The 22,500-nt window shown below is 32.7% G+C and overlaps 1 protein-coding gene across 1 annotated transcript in view; it reads left to right on the top strand.

Annotated features, from left to right (window-relative positions):
• Positions 1-2,682: 2,682 nt before the first annotated feature.
• Positions 2,683-22,500, top strand: part of LOC129234095 (chromosome transmission fidelity protein 18 homolog) — a gene marked incomplete at its 5' end in the record, with an annotated part of 36,620 nt that continues 16,802 nt past the window's right edge. The window contains 11 exons of the mRNA XM_054867985.1: positions 2,683-2,841; positions 7,002-7,183; positions 7,289-7,366; positions 8,985-9,146; positions 12,139-12,279; positions 12,855-12,887; positions 12,965-13,062; positions 13,150-13,273; positions 16,060-16,175; positions 18,065-18,158; positions 18,782-18,880. Coding sequence (XP_054723960.1) covers positions 2,683-2,841; positions 7,002-7,183; positions 7,289-7,366; positions 8,985-9,146; positions 12,139-12,279; positions 12,855-12,887; positions 12,965-13,062; positions 13,150-13,273; positions 16,060-16,175; positions 18,065-18,158; positions 18,782-18,880 — 1,286 coding nt within the window. The remainder of the gene's footprint in view (positions 2,842-7,001; positions 7,184-7,288; positions 7,367-8,984; positions 9,147-12,138; positions 12,280-12,854; positions 12,888-12,964; positions 13,063-13,149; positions 13,274-16,059; positions 16,176-18,064; positions 18,159-18,781; positions 18,881-22,500) is intronic.

The following is a 22,500-nucleotide window of genomic DNA, read 5'->3' as shown; positions in this document are numbered from 1 at the left end:
AAATTCACGAGCCACATCTGTCCTAATGATTGTCACATTGGCTCCAGTGTCGACAATCTGCTTGCAAGGATTCCCATTTACATGTGCGTAAATGAAAAGTCCATCACTGCCACTACTAGAAGAGGAAATCTGCAGAGCTCTGGTGGTGGTGATTTCCTTCCCTCGCGTAGCTTGGCAAGCTGGACAACTCCTTCGCAGGTGTCCTTCAGTACCCCGCATTTCCAGCCCTTCTGCTCTTGTTTCTTTTGGGCTGTTATGCTGCTCAGATGTCTTGCCAAGTCACCGAGTTGTCTCTCGAGTTCAGCGAGGTGGGACGACCTGGAATCAGACTCATCAGCTTCCTGAGTCCGGATTAGATGGCGATCCACACGGGTTGCTTCTTGGGCGGCCTCGTATCTCATCGCATACACAACAGCAGAATTCAGGTCTTTGACATCCGCCATCCGTAGAGCTTTCTGGGTTTCCGGATCTCGAACCCCATCGATGTAGTAGTTGAGTGCCAGGTTGTCCCGAACATCCGCAGGACAGTCGCAAAAAGCAAGATGAGACAGTCTCTCAATGTCTGCCGCAAGCTCTTGCAGGGTTTCCCCATTTTTCTGGAAACTCGACTTCAACTGGAGTTGGCTGAAATCTTTCTGGCACTTCTCACCGAAGCGAAGCTCCAACGCAGATGTGAGGGCGGCGAAATCCAGGGGCTGGCCGTCCGGAAGGGTCTGAAGAATGTCCGCTGTGTCACCTCTCAGGGATGCTGCAAGATGGCAGGCCTTGGTAGCAGAGTCCCATCCATTCGCTTCCGCCACTATCATGAACTGAGTTTTGCAAACCTGCAACGAAGTTTTCCCATCAGATGTGGCAAGTTTAATGGACGGTCGAGCAACCAATGTGGGAGCGCCAAACTGTACAGAGCTGCTTTCCGCGGTCGCCAATCTCCTTTCCAGGTCTTTAAAGATGTCTTCTTTAAGTTGATGAAATTTTCTATCTTCTTCTTCCAATTTATTTTCTACAGCATTGCATCGGCCTTCAACGGTACTCAATTTTTCTTCAAATTTCTCTTCGATTTTATTTTCCACTGCGATGAATCAGCCTTCAACTGCCTCAAACTTTCCTTCTATAGCATCAACTCGATGCTCTATCTCATTAAATTTATTTTCTATCACAGTCTTTACCGAAGTAAGATCGTTTTTAATTTCCTCTTGGTTAGAAACTAGGTCATTTTTCAGCACCATTAAATCACTTTTCAATTGGTTTTGATTAGCTGCCATATCATTTTTTAATTGTTCTTGATTAGCCGCCAAACTTTCAGTCAAGTCACTTTTCACAGCATTAATTGCTTCCAGAAGTTGTTTTAATTGATCATCCATTGCGCGAGTAATCACCATAAAAACAAAGTCTATAAATTCAAACAGTCTTTATGAAAAAAATGTCCAAAGTCACACTTACTCCAAGAAAGTCCAGAAGAAGCCCCACGTTGGGCGCCAATTGTAACGGATCCGGTGAGACTTCCAACTTTCTTGAAAGGACGACACAGTTCTTGATTAAGAATACAGAAAATTTATTTACACTATGTACAGGGAAGATCGTCAACAACTGCTAAATTAATCATTAGCAATTAAGCAAATATCACACAAACCGTAAACTCAACGGTTACACACGTATTTACTTCCAAATACGAAAACAACACAGCGAAATGCCTCTCAATAAACAGAGCTAATACACTCTCAGTACGAATTCTCAATCGAAACTGAGCTTTTTATCACGCAGGACGCTTTTATAAACATCGAAAAGTTTCCACAACATTCTTACTGCTTCTCGAAATGCGTAGACCGTTATCAAATTTTATCAATGAAAAAAAAGGAAATAGGGGGGTCGTATACTTCAGCTCAATGTAAAGGGGTTGTATATTCATTACAAGAAACTATTTACAGGTTACGTTACTACCATAATTACTATTTACAGAATTCGTAACAATATCATATTTTCGAACCTTGCTAAAACTACTCTGGAGCATCTGGAACTGTGAACAATCGTCTTTAAATCGAGAGCATCATTAAACACAGAACCAACTGACTGTATATTAAAAACAAATTGCTTGTAAAATTAGGTGATTTACAATGTTATTTTATAATTTAAATCCTGGGGATTGTTGCGCTAAAAAAGAGGGCTTTGTTTTTAGAAGTCTTTCTAGTTAGCATATGAGTAATTCTCATAGGCCTTAACGTCTTTCAACTCCCAAACAAAATCAGGACAAATTATACAGCCAATAATCAGCCATAATCAGCATAGTTTCCAGTTATGGCTGATTAATCAGTACTGCAGATTATACTAATATAACTGCAAATCCGTAATATAAGTACAAAGCAGTTTCTAAACAAAAACTATGCTGCCATGTATGATGATCCTAAGTCTGTGTGTTAAAATGTAGGAGTTGCGGTAGAAATGTGAAAAAATGTCAGGAATAAAAAAAATACCTTAAAGCTTATGGCTGATATTTAATGCTGAATACAGTTTTACTATTTAAAGATAAAAAGTATTTTTGTTACTTAGTTTCAGCTTTGAGAGTGATTTGTTAGAGACATTGGATTTAGTTGTGAAATTGCATTGGATTGTAATTTTCTATTTGAACATTTGTTCAAAACATGTTTTGTTTTTATCTGGTAATATTTTGCTACCTTTTATCTATAGTAAATTCTGGTGTTAAAAGAAAACTGAGTTTTGGAAATGATGTAACTGTTGAAGAAAGCATTGAAGATAGAATCGCTGATATAGAGAGATTGGAAACTTCTTCTCATCAAGGAAAGAAAAGGCAAACAACCCACGAATCAAATTCTGCTCAAGTATCAGGTTTGCATAGTACTTTTCTGTGCAATTTTATAACATATAAGCTAAATACACCAGTAGTGGCCACTTCAAGGTTTATAATGCACTAGTAGTGGCCACAGTGAAGTATATTTTAAAACTGTTTTCATCTACAATTACCTCTCTTAAAACTCAATGAGTGTATTAAAGCCCAGCTTTTCTTTCATCGTCCCATTTTCTAAAAATGCCAGAATTTCAATTTGCCAATTTTTTATCCATTTTTTCCCGAACCTCAAATTTGATCCATTAGTAGCCACTCCAAAATCTGAAAATTTCAGAGGAGACCATCTGACATTCTCCCATCCGAAGAATTTGCATTACTTACTTTAAATTCAAATCACTCATGAATAAAATTGATTCAATATGATAGTTACATTAAGTATCAATATATTAATAACATTATTATTGTTCATTTCTTTCTTTAAAGTATAAAAGTAACCTTAAAGTGGCCACTCACTACTGAAGTACTGGCCACTACTGGTGTGTTTACCTTAGACTGTATGATAAACCTAACTATGGCTTTACTATCAATCACATGAGGTTTCAATACATGGGTGTATCATGTTGCAATAAACTTAATTTATTGTTTTTGTTGCAGTTCAATTATTCTTTGCCTTGTATTTGTGCAGTCATATTCAGGATTCGTCCGCTCCTTACAAACTCCTTATAAACTCCTGCTTTTTAAGAAAAAAATAAGGTCCCTTAAAACTCCTGAATTTTGCTATTATCGCCTTACAAAACTCTTATTTTTTTATACTGCATGACCTTAAAAGTTTTCTTCTATCGCCAATCTGATACAAGTGATTAGGTTATACCGAATTTTACCAAAATTCCGCTATTTTTCGTCTGTTAATACCGGAAATCCGATTTTTTCGTTAGACTATTTTCTTCCCCATATCCGAAATTTTGTTTTGGATTTCTGACCATTATGTCGGTAATTATTAATAATATAACATCTTGTAGACTTGTTAAAGTACTATTCTAAAGTTTTTTTGCTATAATATATTCTTTTATTTGCCATTTTAAGACTTTTGATGCTTTCATTTTGATTAAAACAATCTCTGCATTCAATATGAAAATCAAATTTTTCTGATTTTTGATGCTTATTATGCTTTTTTGGGAGGGCAAATAAATGAAACTTCTTTTTATTCCTATAAAAAATCACAAAGTTAAAATGTTTAAGCAATATTATTTGTCCTTTATGAGAGTCTAAAAGTTAAAATCTAATAATTTGATTTTTGCTTCAATTGATTGTTGTTTGTTGAATGTTGATTGTTATAAATAATACTTTTATTGTAGAGCTCTAAAATACAGTTCTAAAATAATTTACTAAAATAATTTCTTAAAAATTAAATGCCGTTTTATATACTTTTAATGTGTTCGCTTTGAAAATCGCAATCTCTTTGCATCCGCCATGGGTATAAGATTTTTTGCATTTATGATGCTTACTATGCCTTGTGAAGAGGCAAAGAAATTAAGTTCGTTTGTATTTTTATTTGAATCATTAAATTGAAAAATTTTTAACCATTCATGCTCTTTAGTGTATGGTGTGTGTATGGTGTGTATTTAGAGTATGTGTTAGTGTAATGGCAGAAAATTAAGTACAGAACCGCTGGCTAAAATTAATTTTTGTTTCAACTTCTTTAAGTGTTTTGATACATACGTAATATCTGCAGTTGACTAAGTTTGGGATTTTTTGGATTAAAAAAAAATCATTTTTTTTATTTAAATCATTTTTTTTTTAAATTTGTAGATATTAAATACAAAGCATGAATAAACACAACATATTTTATACAACAGATGAAAGAGCAACTTAATAGCTAAACAATGGTACCACTATTTCCTAGAATTATAATTTTCAGACTTTTTAGAAAAAAAATTCTTTAACCCGTTCGCACCCAGCGTCACGCGCACGCTACGCAGCAATTCCTCTCTTATCAGCCCAGCGGCACGTAACCGCTACGCGCTCTGATCGACGCTGACGTCCCAGCGGCACGTAACCGCTACGCGCTCTGATCGACGCTGACGTCCCAGCGGCACGTAACCGCTTTCTCGAAACGGAACGAATTAAATGAATATTTAAACGATAATAGATGGCGCTAAATGGCTATAACTTTGATCTTATTCGAGTCACATGGTATTTGACTTTCATGTACAGGCTTTAGCTTTTTATTTGGGCCTCTCAATGGGATAGATTTTTTTTTATGTAAACATCAGTGAATCACTGCTCTGCGCATATGATTTATGAGGTCTCAATGGCTCTTGTTTATATCTTTGCTTCTCTTTTTTTATGACGAGTTATTGAAAGAGATATACATCTAGCTGAATAAATTATGGGGGAGGGGAGGAAGTTTAAAATATTTTTGCTTATGAGTTCCAGACTTTTGAGATTCCCCGTTCGATGAGAGTACATTAATGATTTCAAGCGGCACTGAAGTTTATGATTATTTTTGAATCCTTTCTGATATTGTTCTACTTTATTTATTCTTTTTCATTTGGAGACTGGAACATTGCAATAAAAATGGTTAGCGAAGTGAGTGAAAGGGAATGTTTTCGAGAGAATTATGAAGCAATTTTGAGACTTGTTGCGTGGGAATTGAACTAGTTTAAATTCGTTGACCTAAGTTGTTTTAATTAAATTTACATAAGGAACATATTTTTTTGCTACATTTCTTTTTCTTTGCACACTCACGATGTCTAACTCTAACTTTGTTTTTGTGCACATATTATTTAACTTTGTGCACATAGTTAAAGTTTTAGTATTCTACTTATTTCACTCCGTTCTAATAATGTAATAGTCTTTAAATTAATAATTAGTAATCAGTAGTACATTGTTACAGCAAATTTAAAATTTCAAGTCATTATTTTGAGATGCTGATTTTATATGAATATTTTTGTTCAGTTAGGCTTAACTGCTGTAAATGCTCGGGCCGATGGCGGCGTTCCATTTCGGAACGTTCGGTCCCGTAGCTGCGCTTCGTTTTCCATGCGCTGGTCCTCAAGGGGTTAAATTAGTGTTTATCAGCGTAGAGTCACACAAAACTTTTAAAATGGTCTACAAAATTTTGAAATATTTTGAAGATTAAAATAGTTTGTATAATTTTTTCAAAAGGATCCCCAATGTTTAAATTGAATTTTCAGTATTTCAATCTCGCATGAGTAACCTTTTGTTTCTATGCCAAAATCAAACACAAACTTTGCCAAAAATTGTTTGTTATTGAAATTTGTCATTTTGTATCTTATAAATATTTCAATTATTTTGATAGTTGGAAGTTATTTTGGCCTCTACTACTTTCAGTCGGCTTATTATAGTTCTTATTTTAGCCATTATTTTATTTTTTAAATCTTTATTTGGTTAGGAAATTGTTAGTACCTGTTTTGATTTTGAGAAAATACTAATTTTCAATCAATATCACTTAGTTTTTATTCATTTTCAACATAATACATATTTTAATGGTTACCCTCCCTCCCTCCTGTTCGAATTAGATTCCAAGACTATGTATCGGTATATCGCTTGGTCTTAGTGGATGTGTGTATGTACATTGTTTAACACAAAAGTGGTTCGTCATAAAAGATTAAAATTTTCGTGCATACGCATCACATGGCATCAAATTGTGTACTTCTCTTGTTGATTGAACTCGGACATTCCAAAGGGGCTGCTTCTTTGTTCTTTATGGAAGAACAAAATAAATTTTAAGTCCTTTTTTTGTATCAAGTTAGTAGCTCCGAGGCATCTGGGATAGAAGATTAACCCATCTCTAGTAATTAATGAATATTGACTGCCACTTGGATTGCTCTTGATACAAACCTCTCACCATTTTTCTTTTTGCAGCTAAAACACCTTACAATGGCAAAAGTATACAGTTTTTTGGATGTTATTGCAAATAATGTTTTAGCTATTAAAAAAAGACCCTAAATTTCAAATAAAGCACCTTGAATTAAACGGAACCTCGGACTTTTGAGACTCGGATTTTCAAGATTCTACTGTGTGTGTATATATATATATATATATATATATATATATATATATATATATATATATATATATATATATATATATATATATATATATATATATATATATATATATATATATTATGTTACTGCTTACTTTTATCATAAAATGAATTGCTTTATATTTTCAGTTAAAAAAAGACGTACTAATCTGGATGTGAATTCCTTCTTGAAAAATGTCCTTCAGACGCAAGCAAGGTCATCTTTATTTGATGAATCCACCACAACATTTTTAAAAGATCAAATAACTTTAACTCGATCTGATGGAAGAAGAATTTATATTACGTTAAAGGATGAGGAAGATGAAAAAAATGTGGTAACTTTCTTTAAAATCTATCCAAGAAGTTTTGCTTTTTATTAAGCTATACTTTATGTCATAATTGTGTAGATTTCTTTATCAATTAATTGCACCTTTCAGGTTCAAAGTTTTAGTGAGCGAACAAGTTCCTTGTTGTCAACATCTATTGATTCATTGAAGTCTAAATATTTTATGATGGTAAGTATTAAGTTTTTACGTAATAAATTACTGCAATCATTGAGTGCATATTTTTAAAGAATTTTTTAATGAATTTCCTTACTTATCTCAAATAAAATATCTGAAATAATTTTTCTTGAAATGTCTATCAAAATCGATGTGAAATTTTTTTTTCAAAATCTCATCTTGAACACTCTTGTTGAATGAAATTGTTTGCAAATAAAATAACATGAACAATTGTGTGTATAAAATCATTGTAACGAGAGCTCCATGTTGTATTTGTAAAATACTTGTTTCATTATGCACAATTGGCTTTACCATATACAATTATTTTTACTGTAGGCTGTAAATTTTATTGTATGTTTACAACTATGTATACATCTAAAGTTCACAAACTTTTTTGTTCTCTGGACCCCTTGCTGATGTCTTCTGATTTCCATGAGCCCCCTACCTCGGATTAGTTCCAAATTTAGCTAAGCAATGTGATATTTGTATTTGAGCATTCAGAAACAGAGCGAGTCAGATGTAAAGTTTCACACAAGGTATCCTAAATTATCGGATAAAAGCAGAATGTATAGAAATGTCATGGGACAAATTATAAATTGACCGAACAGTGAGGTGAAAGTTTAGACTGAGTTTTGCAATACTCTTTCAATACTAAATTACTGAATTTTTTACTAATACAGTATAACTTCGATTTAACGATACCCAATTTAACGATTTCCTCAATTTAATGATATATTTCACTGGTCCGGATTTGACTGCATTGAATGTCTGTACCACTTGATTTAACAATATCCTTGATTTAACGATAACTTTTTCCAGTCCCTTGATAATCGTTAAATGAATGTTATACTGTAATTTAGAAATCATTTTGATAGCTGACTAAGAATTGATAGGATTAACTTTGAAGTAGAGAAAAAAAAAAAAGAAGAAAATTAATTTGAATTCTGAAATTTTGAATTCAAATTATGTTTTTCGCAATCACGATCTGTGATAGGGCCCTACTCATTGGAGTTATTGTTTATAGAAACAGCTTCGGTCTCCTCAAGCCTGCCCCTCCTCCTGGGTGGTTACGTGTGCATAGTTGTGTGTGTGTGTAGTCTTGTGTGTGTGTGTAGGCTTGTGTGTGTGCGTAGACCTGTGTGTGTGTGTGCGTAGACCTGTGTGTGTGTGCGTAGGCGTGTGTGAGTGTATGTGTGTGAAGTCGTGTGTTTGTATGTGTGAGCATTCGTGTGTGTAGGACATTGACACGTCCGACCAGGAGAAGCAGATAGCTCAGGAACGGGGGTCAGCTGCACCTGCAGAGGCCGGTGGGCAGTGGTGCTGGTGTGCCTGGTCCAACCTGAAAAAGGAACCAAAACATCAAGGACGGTTAAATAAAAGCTATAAGCAATCGTGATTGCTCAAAAAAAAAAAAAAAAAAACTGCGCTTTTTAAAATTAAAACATTACAAAATGCTAATCTGGTAACAGTAGTATTACTACTAATTTTGGAGTATTATTAGTAGCAATGGTTTTTGTAAAAAATAAGCTCTCTCTGAGAAATAAAAATGCAATTGAAAGCAAAAGTGACGAAATGTTGTCTGATTTTTGTAAAAAAAGATGAGAATATTTAAATGGCTTATCATGTATTTCAGGAAGAAGAAAGAATTTTGCACGAGAAAGAGATGGCATTACTAGAAAAAGAAAAAATGGAAACTGCAATGGAGGTTGATATGATTGAAGAAATTAGTACTGAGACTGCCTTATGGGTAGAAAAGTATCGCCCTCTGTCTTATATTCATTTATTAAGTGAAGAGGTAGTAATGTGTAAATGTTTTTATATATTTACTCTTTAGTTTTAGTTACTGGTCTAAAATTTTAGAAGGAATTGTTCTGAGTGTTTTTTCAAATACTAGGCTGTATCTTGACAGAAAATTTAAGCTCAATTTTATTCTTAAAAACATTGTGATTGAAGTTTGGCATACAAAAAATGGTTTTCAAAATATCAACAAACATGTTGATTTATTTTGCTGCTTACAGGTTTTTATTCTAAGAAAAATGTTTGAATGAAATTCAAATTTTGAGTAAATAAATTTATTTATTTATTTATTAATTAAATGAAATATCAGTAAATAATAGTGAATAATAAAACGGTAACATGTTTAAGGGATGGAGTTAATTCTATAATGATTTTAATTTGAGTTCATACTGTGACAAAATAATATTCAAATGTGATGCTCTGAGTGGACAACTGCTGCGCAAAAATGTGGTAAATGTCGTATTCCAGGTAAATGAATTTCCCTGATAGTTGAGAGGAAGAAAATTCAAGCTCATTTTTAAGTACTGAATAATAAATCTAAAAAAAAAAAATCTTTTTTTTTTTTGCTCTTTTTTGGGGAAAAAAATCAAGCTTTTCTTATCTGGAAATTACTAGTATTTTCTACAAAGGTTGGGTGGTTTGACTTGTCTTGTGCCTTTATTCTACAATTTTTTCTTTCTTTCTTTTTCATGAAATGAATGTTCATAGAAGTTTAAGTCTCAAAATTTTAACTTTTATAGGTTAAAACTTCTTCTTTTGGAAAAATGCCAACACTTTGAAAGTAACTTTGCCGAAAAATTGCTTAGTGTGTTTGAGATTACTGTCCTTATGCATTCTTCAAACTTTTCCATTCAATGGTTGGAAGTTATTTTGATAAATTTTGGATTAAAATGGCTTTATTTATTTTTGAAGACTTTAACTGTTACAGAGTTAATTGGCAATTACATATTTTTGTGAGAGTACTTAATTGTAAAAAAATGACGAGCATTTATTTTTATAGTTTTTCATTTGCTATTTTAAGCTAAGGATTTATAGAAAATCTTTTTAAATTAAAAATAAAAGTCTATTTTAGAAAAATAGTGTAATAATTTGCTATATTCCTATGAATTAAGAACATAAGATTTGTTAGGATTTTATCCGTTTATCACATTGCTGATAATTTCTTCACATATTTGTGTTACAGTTGAGAATAGATGTTAATGTTTTGGAAACTTCGCAATATTTGATGTTTTAAATTTTGAACATTTTTTTTTTACATCACCACTATTTGAGATTGTAGTATCAACAAGGGCATGTTGGTCAAAATTATGAAGGAAAAGTCCTGCTGCATTAAGGGCTGATGGAATGTTGTTATTCATGCCACAAGGGAGACTTAAGTAAAATTAGATTTCTTACAATATGCTCAGTTATGTTAGAATAGTCCCTAACATTATCATCCTATCATCTTGCCATAAGAAAAGGTTGCAAAGTAAGAATAAGTTTTGAGCAAAATAGAATGCTTGCATTTAAAGGGAAACAAACTTTTGCTCAATTCAATTGCAGAGATTTAAAAATAAAAGTATTACTAATTGGAAATATCTTTCAAATACTTTCAAAGCATTTGTAATTTAATTTTAAGTTTGTCTTCATTTAAACCAAATTTTGATAGCAGTTATTGGTAATGTTTTAAAGTATTATTTGGTTTATAAAGTAGGCTTATTTACAGTAAACATTATTCTGTATTGCTATTAAATAACGTACGTCGACATTGATTAACCTGCAATTTTTTCTAAAATCGACTGGAAAACCTGGAAAGGTCAGGGAATTTCATTCTTGAACTTTCATGGCAACCCTGTAAATGTCTATTAAGCATATCAAGAATAAATTCCTATTGACTTTAAAAATGTTTGTTCCAGTACTTACTAACTAAATTAAATTCTTACACTGAAAATGAAAAATGAGCTATTGTTCTTACATTTTTTTTTACATTCATTGAAGTAGTTTTTGACCCTCCCCCCCCCCCCTAATGTCTGAAAATCGAAAGATATTTATGAACATTTAATTTTTTAAAAGCCATTTTAAAGACAACCAGCATAATAGTTACATCAAATGTACCATCAGCCTGATTATGACATCCAGAGACTGCAGTTTCGTTCTTATTATGAACTCATCAGTTTGGAATAGTTGATAATCAAGCTGGAGGCAGATGCCATCTCATTGAAGCTGATATTGCCAATAAACTGGTAGCTAAAATAAATTTAGCGCACCAGCAAGAATCCGCAGCAATGGTTTGGTTCAACTCTTCAATTGATGGCAAACCTTGAGTACGACCATGACTAAGGCAGAACTACATTTAATAAACCCATTGATTATTCTAGACTGATGAGTAGATAATAAGGACAAAAACTGCATTCTCTGGATGTCTCATAGCTGTGTATATTGCATGTAGTTCTGACTTAGCAATGGCTCAAGGACTGTAATTTACTGGTTCAGTACAATATTTACTGTATTTATTACCAGTTTTTAAAATTTTTTTAAAGCTGTTTATGGAGAGACAAATTTTTTTTCCTTTAAAATTAACCCATTTTCAAAATAATGGTTTCCTTTTTACTGGACTTTTTAAATCCAAATGCTTAATATTTTGCATTGAAAAAGGGGTTCCCTGAGACCCCAAAACACACGTATGCAGTTATCTGCTAATTTTGTGTGTTAAAATGTGGTTGATTTCCATTTACTAATTGCAGTGTCAACTCCTGGTGGTTTCACCTTAATGTACTTCATTTTTGAGTCCTAAACAAAACAATGCATTGTAACAAGATGAAGTTTTTGGAATCATTATCAATCCCTTGTTGACAATGATTGCCCTTACAATTTTAGCTACATAGTTATTTTCTTATTATTTTCCTGAATATTTTTGAATGACAAAGTATTTTATGGGTAAGTGATATACATAGTTTTATAATCAGCAAATACTCTTCCTGTAATGTAAAACATTTTCTCTCTGGTTTCAGGGCATAAATCGCACTCTTTTGCAGTGGCTGAAGTTATGGGACAAAGTTGTTTTCGGCAAAGAAAAGAAAAAGAGCAAAGTGAAAGTAGAAGTTCCTAAAAAGAATTCCAAATTTCAGAAACAATTTGGTGAATTAAATGAAGTTAGTTAAATACTTTTTATGAAGATTTGTATTATTTTCATTTGCTGGTCATATGTCATATTTTTATCGCGTACGCGAATTAAATTTCAAGTTCATGGTCAATGACACCATTTTATAAATTATTGCTAATATCAAAAATGACACTGGAGGCCATTAAAAAAAGGAAAACAGATGGATGATTTTTTTGAGTGAATATTGAGTAATTACAGACAGAAATGTACTAAAACTGTACCATAGTCACCCGCTTTTACAGTAGTTTTTATGTTCAATTCTTTATCAGGAAAGTCTTCTTGTCTTTTAAATTTTAATCTGATTTTCATTGTTATTATTGACTTTTAAATATTTGATTTTTTAAAATTAGTTATTAAAAGTTCTTTTCTGTAATGTTTTCTGATTTCTATAATAACTATAAAATTTAAATCTGAGCATCTTTCAGTGCGTAATGTACACTCAAGCAAACATCACAAGATTAGTGTTATAATTCTACTTCTTCAGAAATTTTTTGGTTTCAATTTTTTACGCTAAAAGTATATATATATCTTTTGTTTTTTATTTATTTTCCATATGTGTTGCAGGAGTTAGATGAGCATGGTAGACCGTATCATAAGGTAAATATCAGTAAAATTACTTTTTAAACTCAAACAAAGTAGCTTTGTTCTTTGGAATTTAGTGAAATATTTTATAGGTTGCTTTTTTGAGTGGTCCTCCTGGTTTGGGAAAGACTACACTTGCGGTTATAATTGCTAAGCACGCAGGGTATAATGTTGTTGAAATTAATGCTAGGTTAGTCTCAGTTTCATGTTTCCACTTTAGCTATGTTTCCCTTCTTAAGTGCCATTCTTACTCATACACATTGTTACTTTGTTTTAGTGATGATCGCAGTCCCGAATCATTTCGTACAAGTTTAGAAGCAGCAACTCAAATGAAAGCTGTTTTGCATGAAGATCACCGGCCTAATTGTTTGGTTTTGGATGAAATTGATGGTGCTCCAGCGGTAAGCATTTGGATAATTTATTTCAAGGGGGGGGGGGGGGAGGGGTGGCTATAGCTTGCCGTCCTCTTAACTACAACCATAGCTGTGGCATATGTTACAAGTTGTACCTCATGTGTATCTGTAAACGACTGCATCTACAATTCTAATGCAGGCTGCAGAATTTGACTTGTGTGCTACTGCTACATCAATCAATATGAATGCCATTTCTTTAATGAACAGCAATCTACAACAATTGTCAAACATAGTATCAATTTATTAATCTCCAGTGACTGATGTATTCCATCATTTTGTAGTAAGGTTACAACCCTAAGCCAGGGCTAAGGCAGAAATACTTAAAATACACCACCAGCTCAGTTATTCACAGTTATTGTTTGGCTCTCTTGGCTCCCTTAAGAGGATTTTCGCCACCAGCTCATATGATTCCTATTCCGGGCTGATGAGTGCTAAAAAGCACGAAACTGCAGTCCTCGGATGAATAACTGAGCTGGTGGAGTATTTTAAGTATTCCATCATATTCCTCCATCAAGTCCTTTCCAGCTTAAGGATTTTTTTTTGCTTGGCCAAGTACTGTCCATTCTCGAAAGCAAAGACTACCACTCAGGACCGATTCCATTTCGAAAAGGGGTGATGGGTTGAGGATGGGCACTTTCCGCTCTCACTTGCTATCTCTGTCTTGTTCGATGCTACATTGGAAGAACTGCTGAACATGTTGCTTTGCAGCTTTTACTTTCGAATTTCCCTCCCTATTTCGATAAAATCAGAGCAGACCTGACGCATGTGCAAATAGGCACTAAGTCTCAGCTAAAGAAAACAAACAGTAGTAACTATCTGGATCCAAACATATTTGATTGACTCATGTAGAGAGATGTATTCTTTCATCCCAACAAAAGTCATCTATCAGAGCAGTACAATAGTACATCAACCTGCAATTATTTTATATCAAAATAAATTATATATGATTGCTCAAGGGCATAGATATCTGCATATGATGTAATCTCATCTTTTTGCCACTGAGCTACCAGAGATTTGTTTCTAGCAAAATGTTTGGGTTGGTATAACCACTTGTGAAGCTAGGAGTCCAGATTAACTCTCCACCTACTCCAAATCTACCACTTTGTTGGTAAGAGTTGGGATGCAGTTCTTGCTATGAGTTGTATAATTCATTCTAGAAGAAGATGCAAATACCTATGGCTGGCTATGAAACTTTCTGTAAAAGTGAACTGCCATATTTATGCCTTCTGGCACGTTATTCTGCTCTTTTTCTGTATGCGTAAACCAAAAGCTTGTAGTTGATTTTTGATCATTTGACTTAAAAAACTTGGGGGCCAGTAGCCACGTTGGTACCCAAGTTGTTAGAAAAGTGTTTTCATTGTTTGGCTACTTTTAGCTATTAGCCCTAACAGTTTGTCCTTATTTTTTTGTTTGTCGCTTGTCTAGGATCTTGGCTTGGGTTTGCAACCCTTCATTATAGTTAATGGGTTTTAATTCTAATGCAAATCAAGTTATGATGGTCAGATGTTGCATAATACACCAATTTGCAGAAAAGTATTTAATTAAAACTAAGTCAACTTTGTCTTTGTCGAAAATCACTTTCTTCTTTATTTGCACCCAAAATGCTTCAATAGATGTTGTCTTGTGCAATTCTGCATTCGCAACATTTGTATTTAATGGAATGTTTATTGCATCAACTCACATATAGTTGATCGATTCAAAATAGCGCATAGTGTTTTACATTTTGACATTGGAAAAATTTAGCCAAGGTTTACTGACTTGTAAGTTGTAAACTTATTTCTAAACGATTAAGATTTAATGGTACTAAGAGTAGAAAAAGAAAAAAGTCTGCTCAAGTGCATATACATATGAATGGTACATATGAGGTGGTGAGAAACAAAGGGATGCAAGTGGCAAAATTAAAAATTTGGAGATAACCAGTACTTATTTCTCTTGGTATAATGCATTTAGGAATATAATTTTTTATTCAAAGAAAAAAAAATCATTTTAACTAAAAGCCTCCATATGAAAATACTCTTTTAACATATTTTAATAATAAAGACTGCCAAAAAAATTAATCTTTTTGATTCTTCCACCATTAATGCATGATACTTCTTTTATTCTAGTGTTAAGATATTTTTGCACTATGCATCGTTTCAGTGGTACATAATCTATCCCAATAAATCTTAAGTAATCAAGCAAATTAAGTAGTACATGAAGTTTTGGTTGAAATATGCTTTTTGGGCTATTTTGAAATGCAAAAGACTGAAAAATAATAATAATTGATTAAAAATTTAAAAAAAAAAAACTACTTTGATTTTTTCTACTTAGTTTTAGAAAAACTTTGGTCTGTCTTGTACATTTATGTACCTAATATGAAAGCTGAATTGATTTAAAAAAAGAAAAGCTATTTAGCAAACTTGCATTACCTTAAAAAATATAAGTTTCTAAATTTATTAAAGCTATAATTTATCTATATAAAGCTTTGCTAGTTACTTGTATTTTTTGATTTTATTCTTTGCAATAATATGTAAAATTTATGAAAACATTTGGGGGAAAACAGTGAAATTTTTCAAAAAAAAAAAAAAAAAAACCTTTTTTGGGAAAAACCACATGTTAAAAAAAAAGAAAACCACTTAGTTTAAATCAACGTGGTTTAAACCAAACAACCCTGCTTTATGCACATTTTACTCAAAACTTGAAAATGTCCACTTACATCCCTTTGCTTCTCACTGCCTCATATAACGTTTGCTATTATTAAAATTTTGCTTACTTATGCTTCATTTTATTAACAGCCATCAATAAATGTTTTGCTCTCATTCATAAAATCAACTGGTGTGACAAAAGGCAAGCGTAAGAAAGGAGACATTCCTCTTCTCACAAGACCTCTGATATGCATCTGTAATGATCAGTGAGTGATTGGAATTCTTTTTTTCTCTTTTAATTAAAATATAAAAAGAAAGAAAATAAATATAAAGCTCATGTTAAAACTAATAATTCTCTTGATAATGTATAAATGATTTTTAGCTGGGTGCCCACCTATTGGGGAGGGGGTCATGGCACAGACTGTGGCATTGAAATTTTTAGGGGGTGGGGGTTGTTTTGAGGGGTATTTTTCTCCATTTGGGGAGGGGGTCTTTGCAATATTGAGGGGGATGCACCCTTGCACTTAATGGGGGGAACCCCTGTTTTTAGGCACACATTCTTGAAATACAATTTAAGGTTAAGTTAAGTTTTAAATCTGTATCTAAAAGAGTGTGTGTGTGTATGTCTGTATTTGGTACACAAGGTCACAGCAGTTAAAGGATTAGAATAAAATTTGGATGCTCAAAATTTCATTTGCAATTGAATTTTTTTTTAGATTCCGAATTTAAGAATTTTTCTACAATGAAAATTTGAAAATCATGCATTGTTCAGAAAAATAGTTTTTCTTATATCATGTTGCATCATTTTAAAGCTTATTAAAAACTAGGTCAAATGGAATTCGTTTGAAAGCTTTAGAACAATTATACCATGAGCTATTGATGCTGTTATTATTATTATTTTTTTAGTAAGGCGCTTAGGTACATCCTTATTTCAGTGCCAGGGATTAACCCATATTGCTCTGAAAAATTTTATACTACTGCCTAACAGCAACTCCAAGCAGCCTTTCAGCTGAGTGATGCATTAGCAATTGTTCAAATATTGCATTAGCTTTTACACTGAAAATTGTTTCATTCAAATTATTGTAGTAGAAAACAAGGGCGGCCATATAGGGGGGCAAGTGGGGACTCAAGCCCCCTCCTTAGAAATTAGAACTTCCTTACTTTTGGTACTTTTTTCTTTGTAAAAATGCAAAAACATTTCTTTGCCAACCATTAATGAATAAGTTATTAAAAATATCAAATTTTAACGACTCTATAATCTGTTCTGAAGTCTGTTTCCATGAGGGAAATACCATAGGGGAAAATATGAGCCCACCCCCTTACAATTTTGCATATGGGTGCCCTTGTTAAAAATGTAAAGTTAAGTATAAAAATAGGCATATTAAGTATAAAGCGTATATTTTCAGCTGAAAATTGTATTTACAGTGCTGGTCAAATTATTAGACTAAGCCTGTTTTAAAAGCAAATTCTTTATTGATTACATAACTATAGACACATTAACGAACAGTGAAATAATTATCTAACATTTAGTATGCAGTCCTTTGTTCTTGATGAGCATTTTAAATCTTTTTGGCATACTTTTCTCAAGGTTTACACCATTTCTTAACTTTTTAAAAAAAGAGGTAAAAAATTTATACTCACTAATATATATTCTCACATACACATACTCACTAATTACCTAAAACTAATTTTAATTATAACAGAACACACTAATAAAAAGAACTAGTGAACTGTTTAAGCTGATTGAGGTTATGTTCCTGGTAGGTAGATAAACAAAGAACATAAACAAAGCAGACAGTGCTGCCACCTGCAAACATTAAATTGTGCTAAAATAACGTAATAATCGGCGTACAGTACTGTACTTTAACAGTAAAATAAATAGTATTTTAGTACAAATAGTGTACAAAAAAAAAACTCTTTAGTCTAACAATTTGGCCAGCACTGTCGTACCTTGTTTTGCAGAGCTCGCTCATAAACGTATTTCTTGCAATATCAAGTAGTTAAATTTAAGTCAAAATACAGTTTTGCATTATCTGCAAAACCAATTGTCCAGTGTGTAAAAATTGTCTCACTTTTATCAAATTTCAGTATGTGTATTTCAAATGGTTGTGAAGTGTTGCTAATATGTATATTCTTTAATTCCACTTATGAATAGATATACTCCTGCTTTAAAGCCCCTTCGCCAGTTAGCCCTTGTGCTGAATTTTCCTCCTACAACTGCATCTCGTTTAACCAGCCGTCTAAATGAGGTAATAGAGTCATTCATTTGCAAATTTTTTAACTATTTGAGCTGTGACACATTAATAGTGATTGTATGAATTAGTTGTAAAAAATTATTTTATGCAATTGTCTAAATTAGTAAAGCACCTTGTACGAGTTTTACTGTGTATAAGATGTGTAGTATGTGTGTCAAGCAAGATTTATTTTTTTGATTGTTTATAAGTACTTTTATGTTATAGCTTGACTGCAGAAAGATGGCGGACGGCCTTGAAGCCAAAACGTCATTTGTAACATTTGTAATGGGTTGCTTGTTATTATTTTTAATTGATAGGATCAGTGCGAAAACACCTTTACTACTCTGCGCTTTCTGGCTGATTCTACTTATTATAAATGATATTTTCCCTTCAAGGTCATCCTCTATCTCTCCGTGGTGAAGCTTTTGTATGCATATTTCAACTGAAGTATCTTAACTGTAATTAAGATATATAAATCTAAATGTTCAGAGATTGCAAGCATGTATTGTAGGTCACATTTGCTTATTTTGAAATATAGTAACTATTAAGGGTGCAATTCATGTTGCAGTGCATATTTCTTAACATTAAATAATGAATGTATTTTGACATCGTGCAGTTATTTATATCTCTTCATTCAGATTGCCTTGAAAGAAGGATTGAGAGCAGAAATGTCTGCTTTAGCAAAACTCTGTGAAAAAGCAAGTAATGACATCAGGTCATGTTTATCAACCTTACAGGTAGATATTGACTTACCATATTTTGAAACACTTTATTTATTTTTTTTCCTTTAAAATAAAATCGTTTTAATTTTGTGTACTATTCATTATTTGCAATCTGTTAGACATGCAGATAAATGAAAGAAAGATTTCTAGTGTATTCTAAAAATATGCAGTTTTCATTTATTTAATTACAATATTTTCCGTACCCAGTCTTCTGAAGCTTTGTGCAAATACTTGAGAGTTTCCTAATCTGCATCATTTAGTTATATGGTATATTTTGGATTAAATTAAGTAAAATAGAAAACAGTGTTTGCTTTATCTTTGTTATGTGTTATCCATTAACATTTACTTTGTGTTTTCAACATATCACATATAATTTTTAGGGGGATGGGAGGGGGAGGGGAGAAATTTTTGAGTCTTTCCCTTTTGATTCATCTATTTTTTTTCTGACTTTGAATGAATTTTTTAGTTTTAGTTTTTGCTTACATTTAGTTTTGAACTACTGGTAGCTGTTCTATAACAGGTTCCTTCAACACTGTTTTGGTACAGTGGGCAAATTACTTCTAGAGCGTAAACAAACTTCAATTTGCTTAACGCATTAAAAAACAAGAGTACAGTAGAACCCCCATTATCCAAATGCATCGAGACTGGACCCTAAGGTGGTTCAAGAATACATGTAAAGAAAAGTTCCTCCTAGATAACAAGACACCCCTCAATATTTTTAGATTTGTGGATAGTAATGTACTGGAAGAATTTTAACTTCCTATTTCAACTGAAAGAGGGTGCTCAACCCCCTCCCCCAAACTCCATTAGTATGGGGAAAGGGGTGAAAAAAAGTACATTGAACTGAAAAAACAATGCTACGTATTATAATATACACTAGTAATATGCATATACATTGTAATAAAATAATTATTTGCGAAGAAACAGCTGGGAAAATTAAATATTTCTAAATTTATGGCATTTTTTATGCTACGGCTAATGTTAAATTAAGAGGTCATTGAGCACCGTCTTAAAATTTGTGTAAGAAGCTAAAAGTTTTACGGGCCCATGATAATACCGTAATTTGTTTTACGGCATAATTTTAACATGTCTTTGAAACATACCTCCCCCCTTCCCCCCACCGTTTGTACTTTTTCTGAGTCTCATATAACATGGTTTACTTTCAGGGCCCATGATAATAAAATTTTGTTGTTACACAAAACATCATTTTTTAGGAACCTATCTACTCTGTTACAGTGATGTTACCTGTATTACTGATTACAGCATTGCTTATATTCTGTACTAGATGCATTGCCCGGCTTTGCCCGGTCTACCTCAAAAATAAAAGTTCTGTTAAGTGAGGCATGTTCAACAATCGGGCTTCAATTAGAGAAAAAAAATATTGTGAATTTCCGGTCAAAATAATCATTCTTAAAGAAAAAAGAACGGCTTAATCATGCTTTTTAATTTTTTCCCCAGTGATTTTACAGCCTTTTTTTTGCAATTCAAAGGAAATGAATGAACCTTATGGGTATTTTTCATGGGCTTTTGAATGGCGCCAAAATCGAACTGGTCAGATAATTATTTCGGGTAGAAAAAGCCATTCAACGCCATTTTCTGGTCTTAAAATTAGTAAGTCTAAAAAAATAGGGGGTGTCTTGGACTGTAGTCAAAAAAAAAATGGTTTTTTGAACCACACTACTGAACCCCTTTCAATAATCAAAAATTCGAAGGGTTCTCCCCCCCCCAAAAAAGGTCTTTTTTTAATTAGTTACTGTAGGTATACTAAAAATTAGAAAAAAATCTAATTTTTCAGTTTTTTCTGGAAAAAAAAGGTCTGTTTAAATTATTACTGTATGTATGCTAAAAACATAGGCGGATTTACGGGAGTGCCAGGGGGTGCGCCGCACCCCCAAAATTTTTGGTTTGGTTTTGAAAAAAATTAGTTTAGTATATTTCACTCAGAAACGCAGTTGGGGGAAAAAAATTCATAGCTGCTATGCTATTAAAATTTACTTGAATCCAGTGTAGTATCACCACACGTTGCTAGTGCAAGAAAAACATTACTGTGCTCATATTAAGAATTAAAGTAATTTTATCCATTTCGAAAAAAAACCTAATAAATAATTTCATGTAAATAGAGAAACTTCTCAAACAATTTATTGTTCAGTGCTGTTTTATTGTATAGAATAATCGCATGTTCTGTACTTGGGTATTTATTCGTATATCAATACCAATTCTTCTATTTTAAAACAACAATGGTTAATAAGTCCAAAAAAGAAAAAAAAAAAAACACGGCTATTGCAAGAAACTTTATCAATAAAATCTGTATCGAAATCAACCGAAAACCAATATTTTTAAGGTAAATTTTTGAAGGAGGACTCCCGGACATTTTGCTGTAGTGGTGCATCTAGAGGGGAGGGGGCACAAGACTGGTGACCATCCCCACAAAATGCTGAGTAGATGTTTTTTAAAATATACTCTTTATTTATTATTGAAGAGAAAAAAAGATCTCATTTTGGGAAAACGCAGTTATTTTACAAAAAAAAAAAAAAAAAAAGAATGTTGGGAAAAAATCTTAAATTTCTTTCAAAAAGAAATATTGACATTTAAATTTCTCAACAGCTTCAGATTATTGACAACGAATTGTGTGCCTCCTCCCCCCTCCTCGCACAATCCTCTTTCTTTCATGTCTCACCATTCTCTTTTTTTTTTTTCATTTTTTCTATTTCGTTTTCATTTTTTCTATTAGTCTTCAAAACTTTTCTTCTCCAAAGCCCTTTCTCCAGCCAAAGTTATTTCAGAGTACCTCAAACTTCGTTTCTTGGGCTTCACTTTCACAAAAATTTCCAAGGAAGATCTTCTAATCACCTAAGTACATCGAAAATCGTTTAAAATTGCGGTTTTGGAGCTTCAGTTTTGAAAAACTGCAGTGTCCCTAACTTTACCAAATATGGTCTTTTAAGATTTTAATTTTGGAAAATATTCGAACAAGGGCCTCCGACCCCCTTTCTCTAATATCATCAAAGAGTGTTAATATTTTGGTTTTGAAAACTCTATTTCGAAATATTTAAGTGGGAGAATCCTTTTTTTTAATACCATAGAGTATTGCAGAACTTTATTTTTAGGACTTCAATTTCTAAAATTTTCCAGGGGAGAGCTCCAGAACACCCCGTCCGGTAACAGCATCAAAAATTGTCCTCCGTAGTATTTTTGGAACTTCAATTATGAAAAGTTAAAGAGGTAGCGTGGTGGAGGGGAAGGGGGTACATATTACTATCTGTCTCATTAATGACCCAAACTATAAATATGGACTATAATCACATTTATAAGATTTAAATTTCTAAAAATAGCCTTGGAGTCATACATACCTTTCTTGCCTCTAAAATATCACCAAGAACTGTAAAACTGCGTTTTCAAAACTACTATTTCAAATTTCTTCTGGGGCGTGAATCCCATTCCAAACCAATAGCTGGATTCACCCATTGCTTCTAATATCGACTTTCGTTTAAGATTTTTTCTGCAGTTTGAAATGTTAAGAATTGCCCACCCCCTAATCTTACTAAATATGTTTTACATCGCGTTTTTTAGACTTAAAAGTATGTCCCGTCCTAAAATTATTTTCTGATTTCGCCACTGCCTAATTATTCCGGGAA

The sequence above is a fragment of the Uloborus diversus genome, unplaced genomic scaffold (genome assembly GCF_026930045.1).
Source record: "Uloborus diversus isolate 005 unplaced genomic scaffold, Udiv.v.3.1 scaffold_998, whole genome shotgun sequence".
Lineage (NCBI taxonomy): Eukaryota > Metazoa > Arthropoda > Arachnida > Araneae > Uloboridae > Uloborus > Uloborus diversus.
This window is presented reverse-complemented; position numbering and strand designations above follow the sequence as displayed.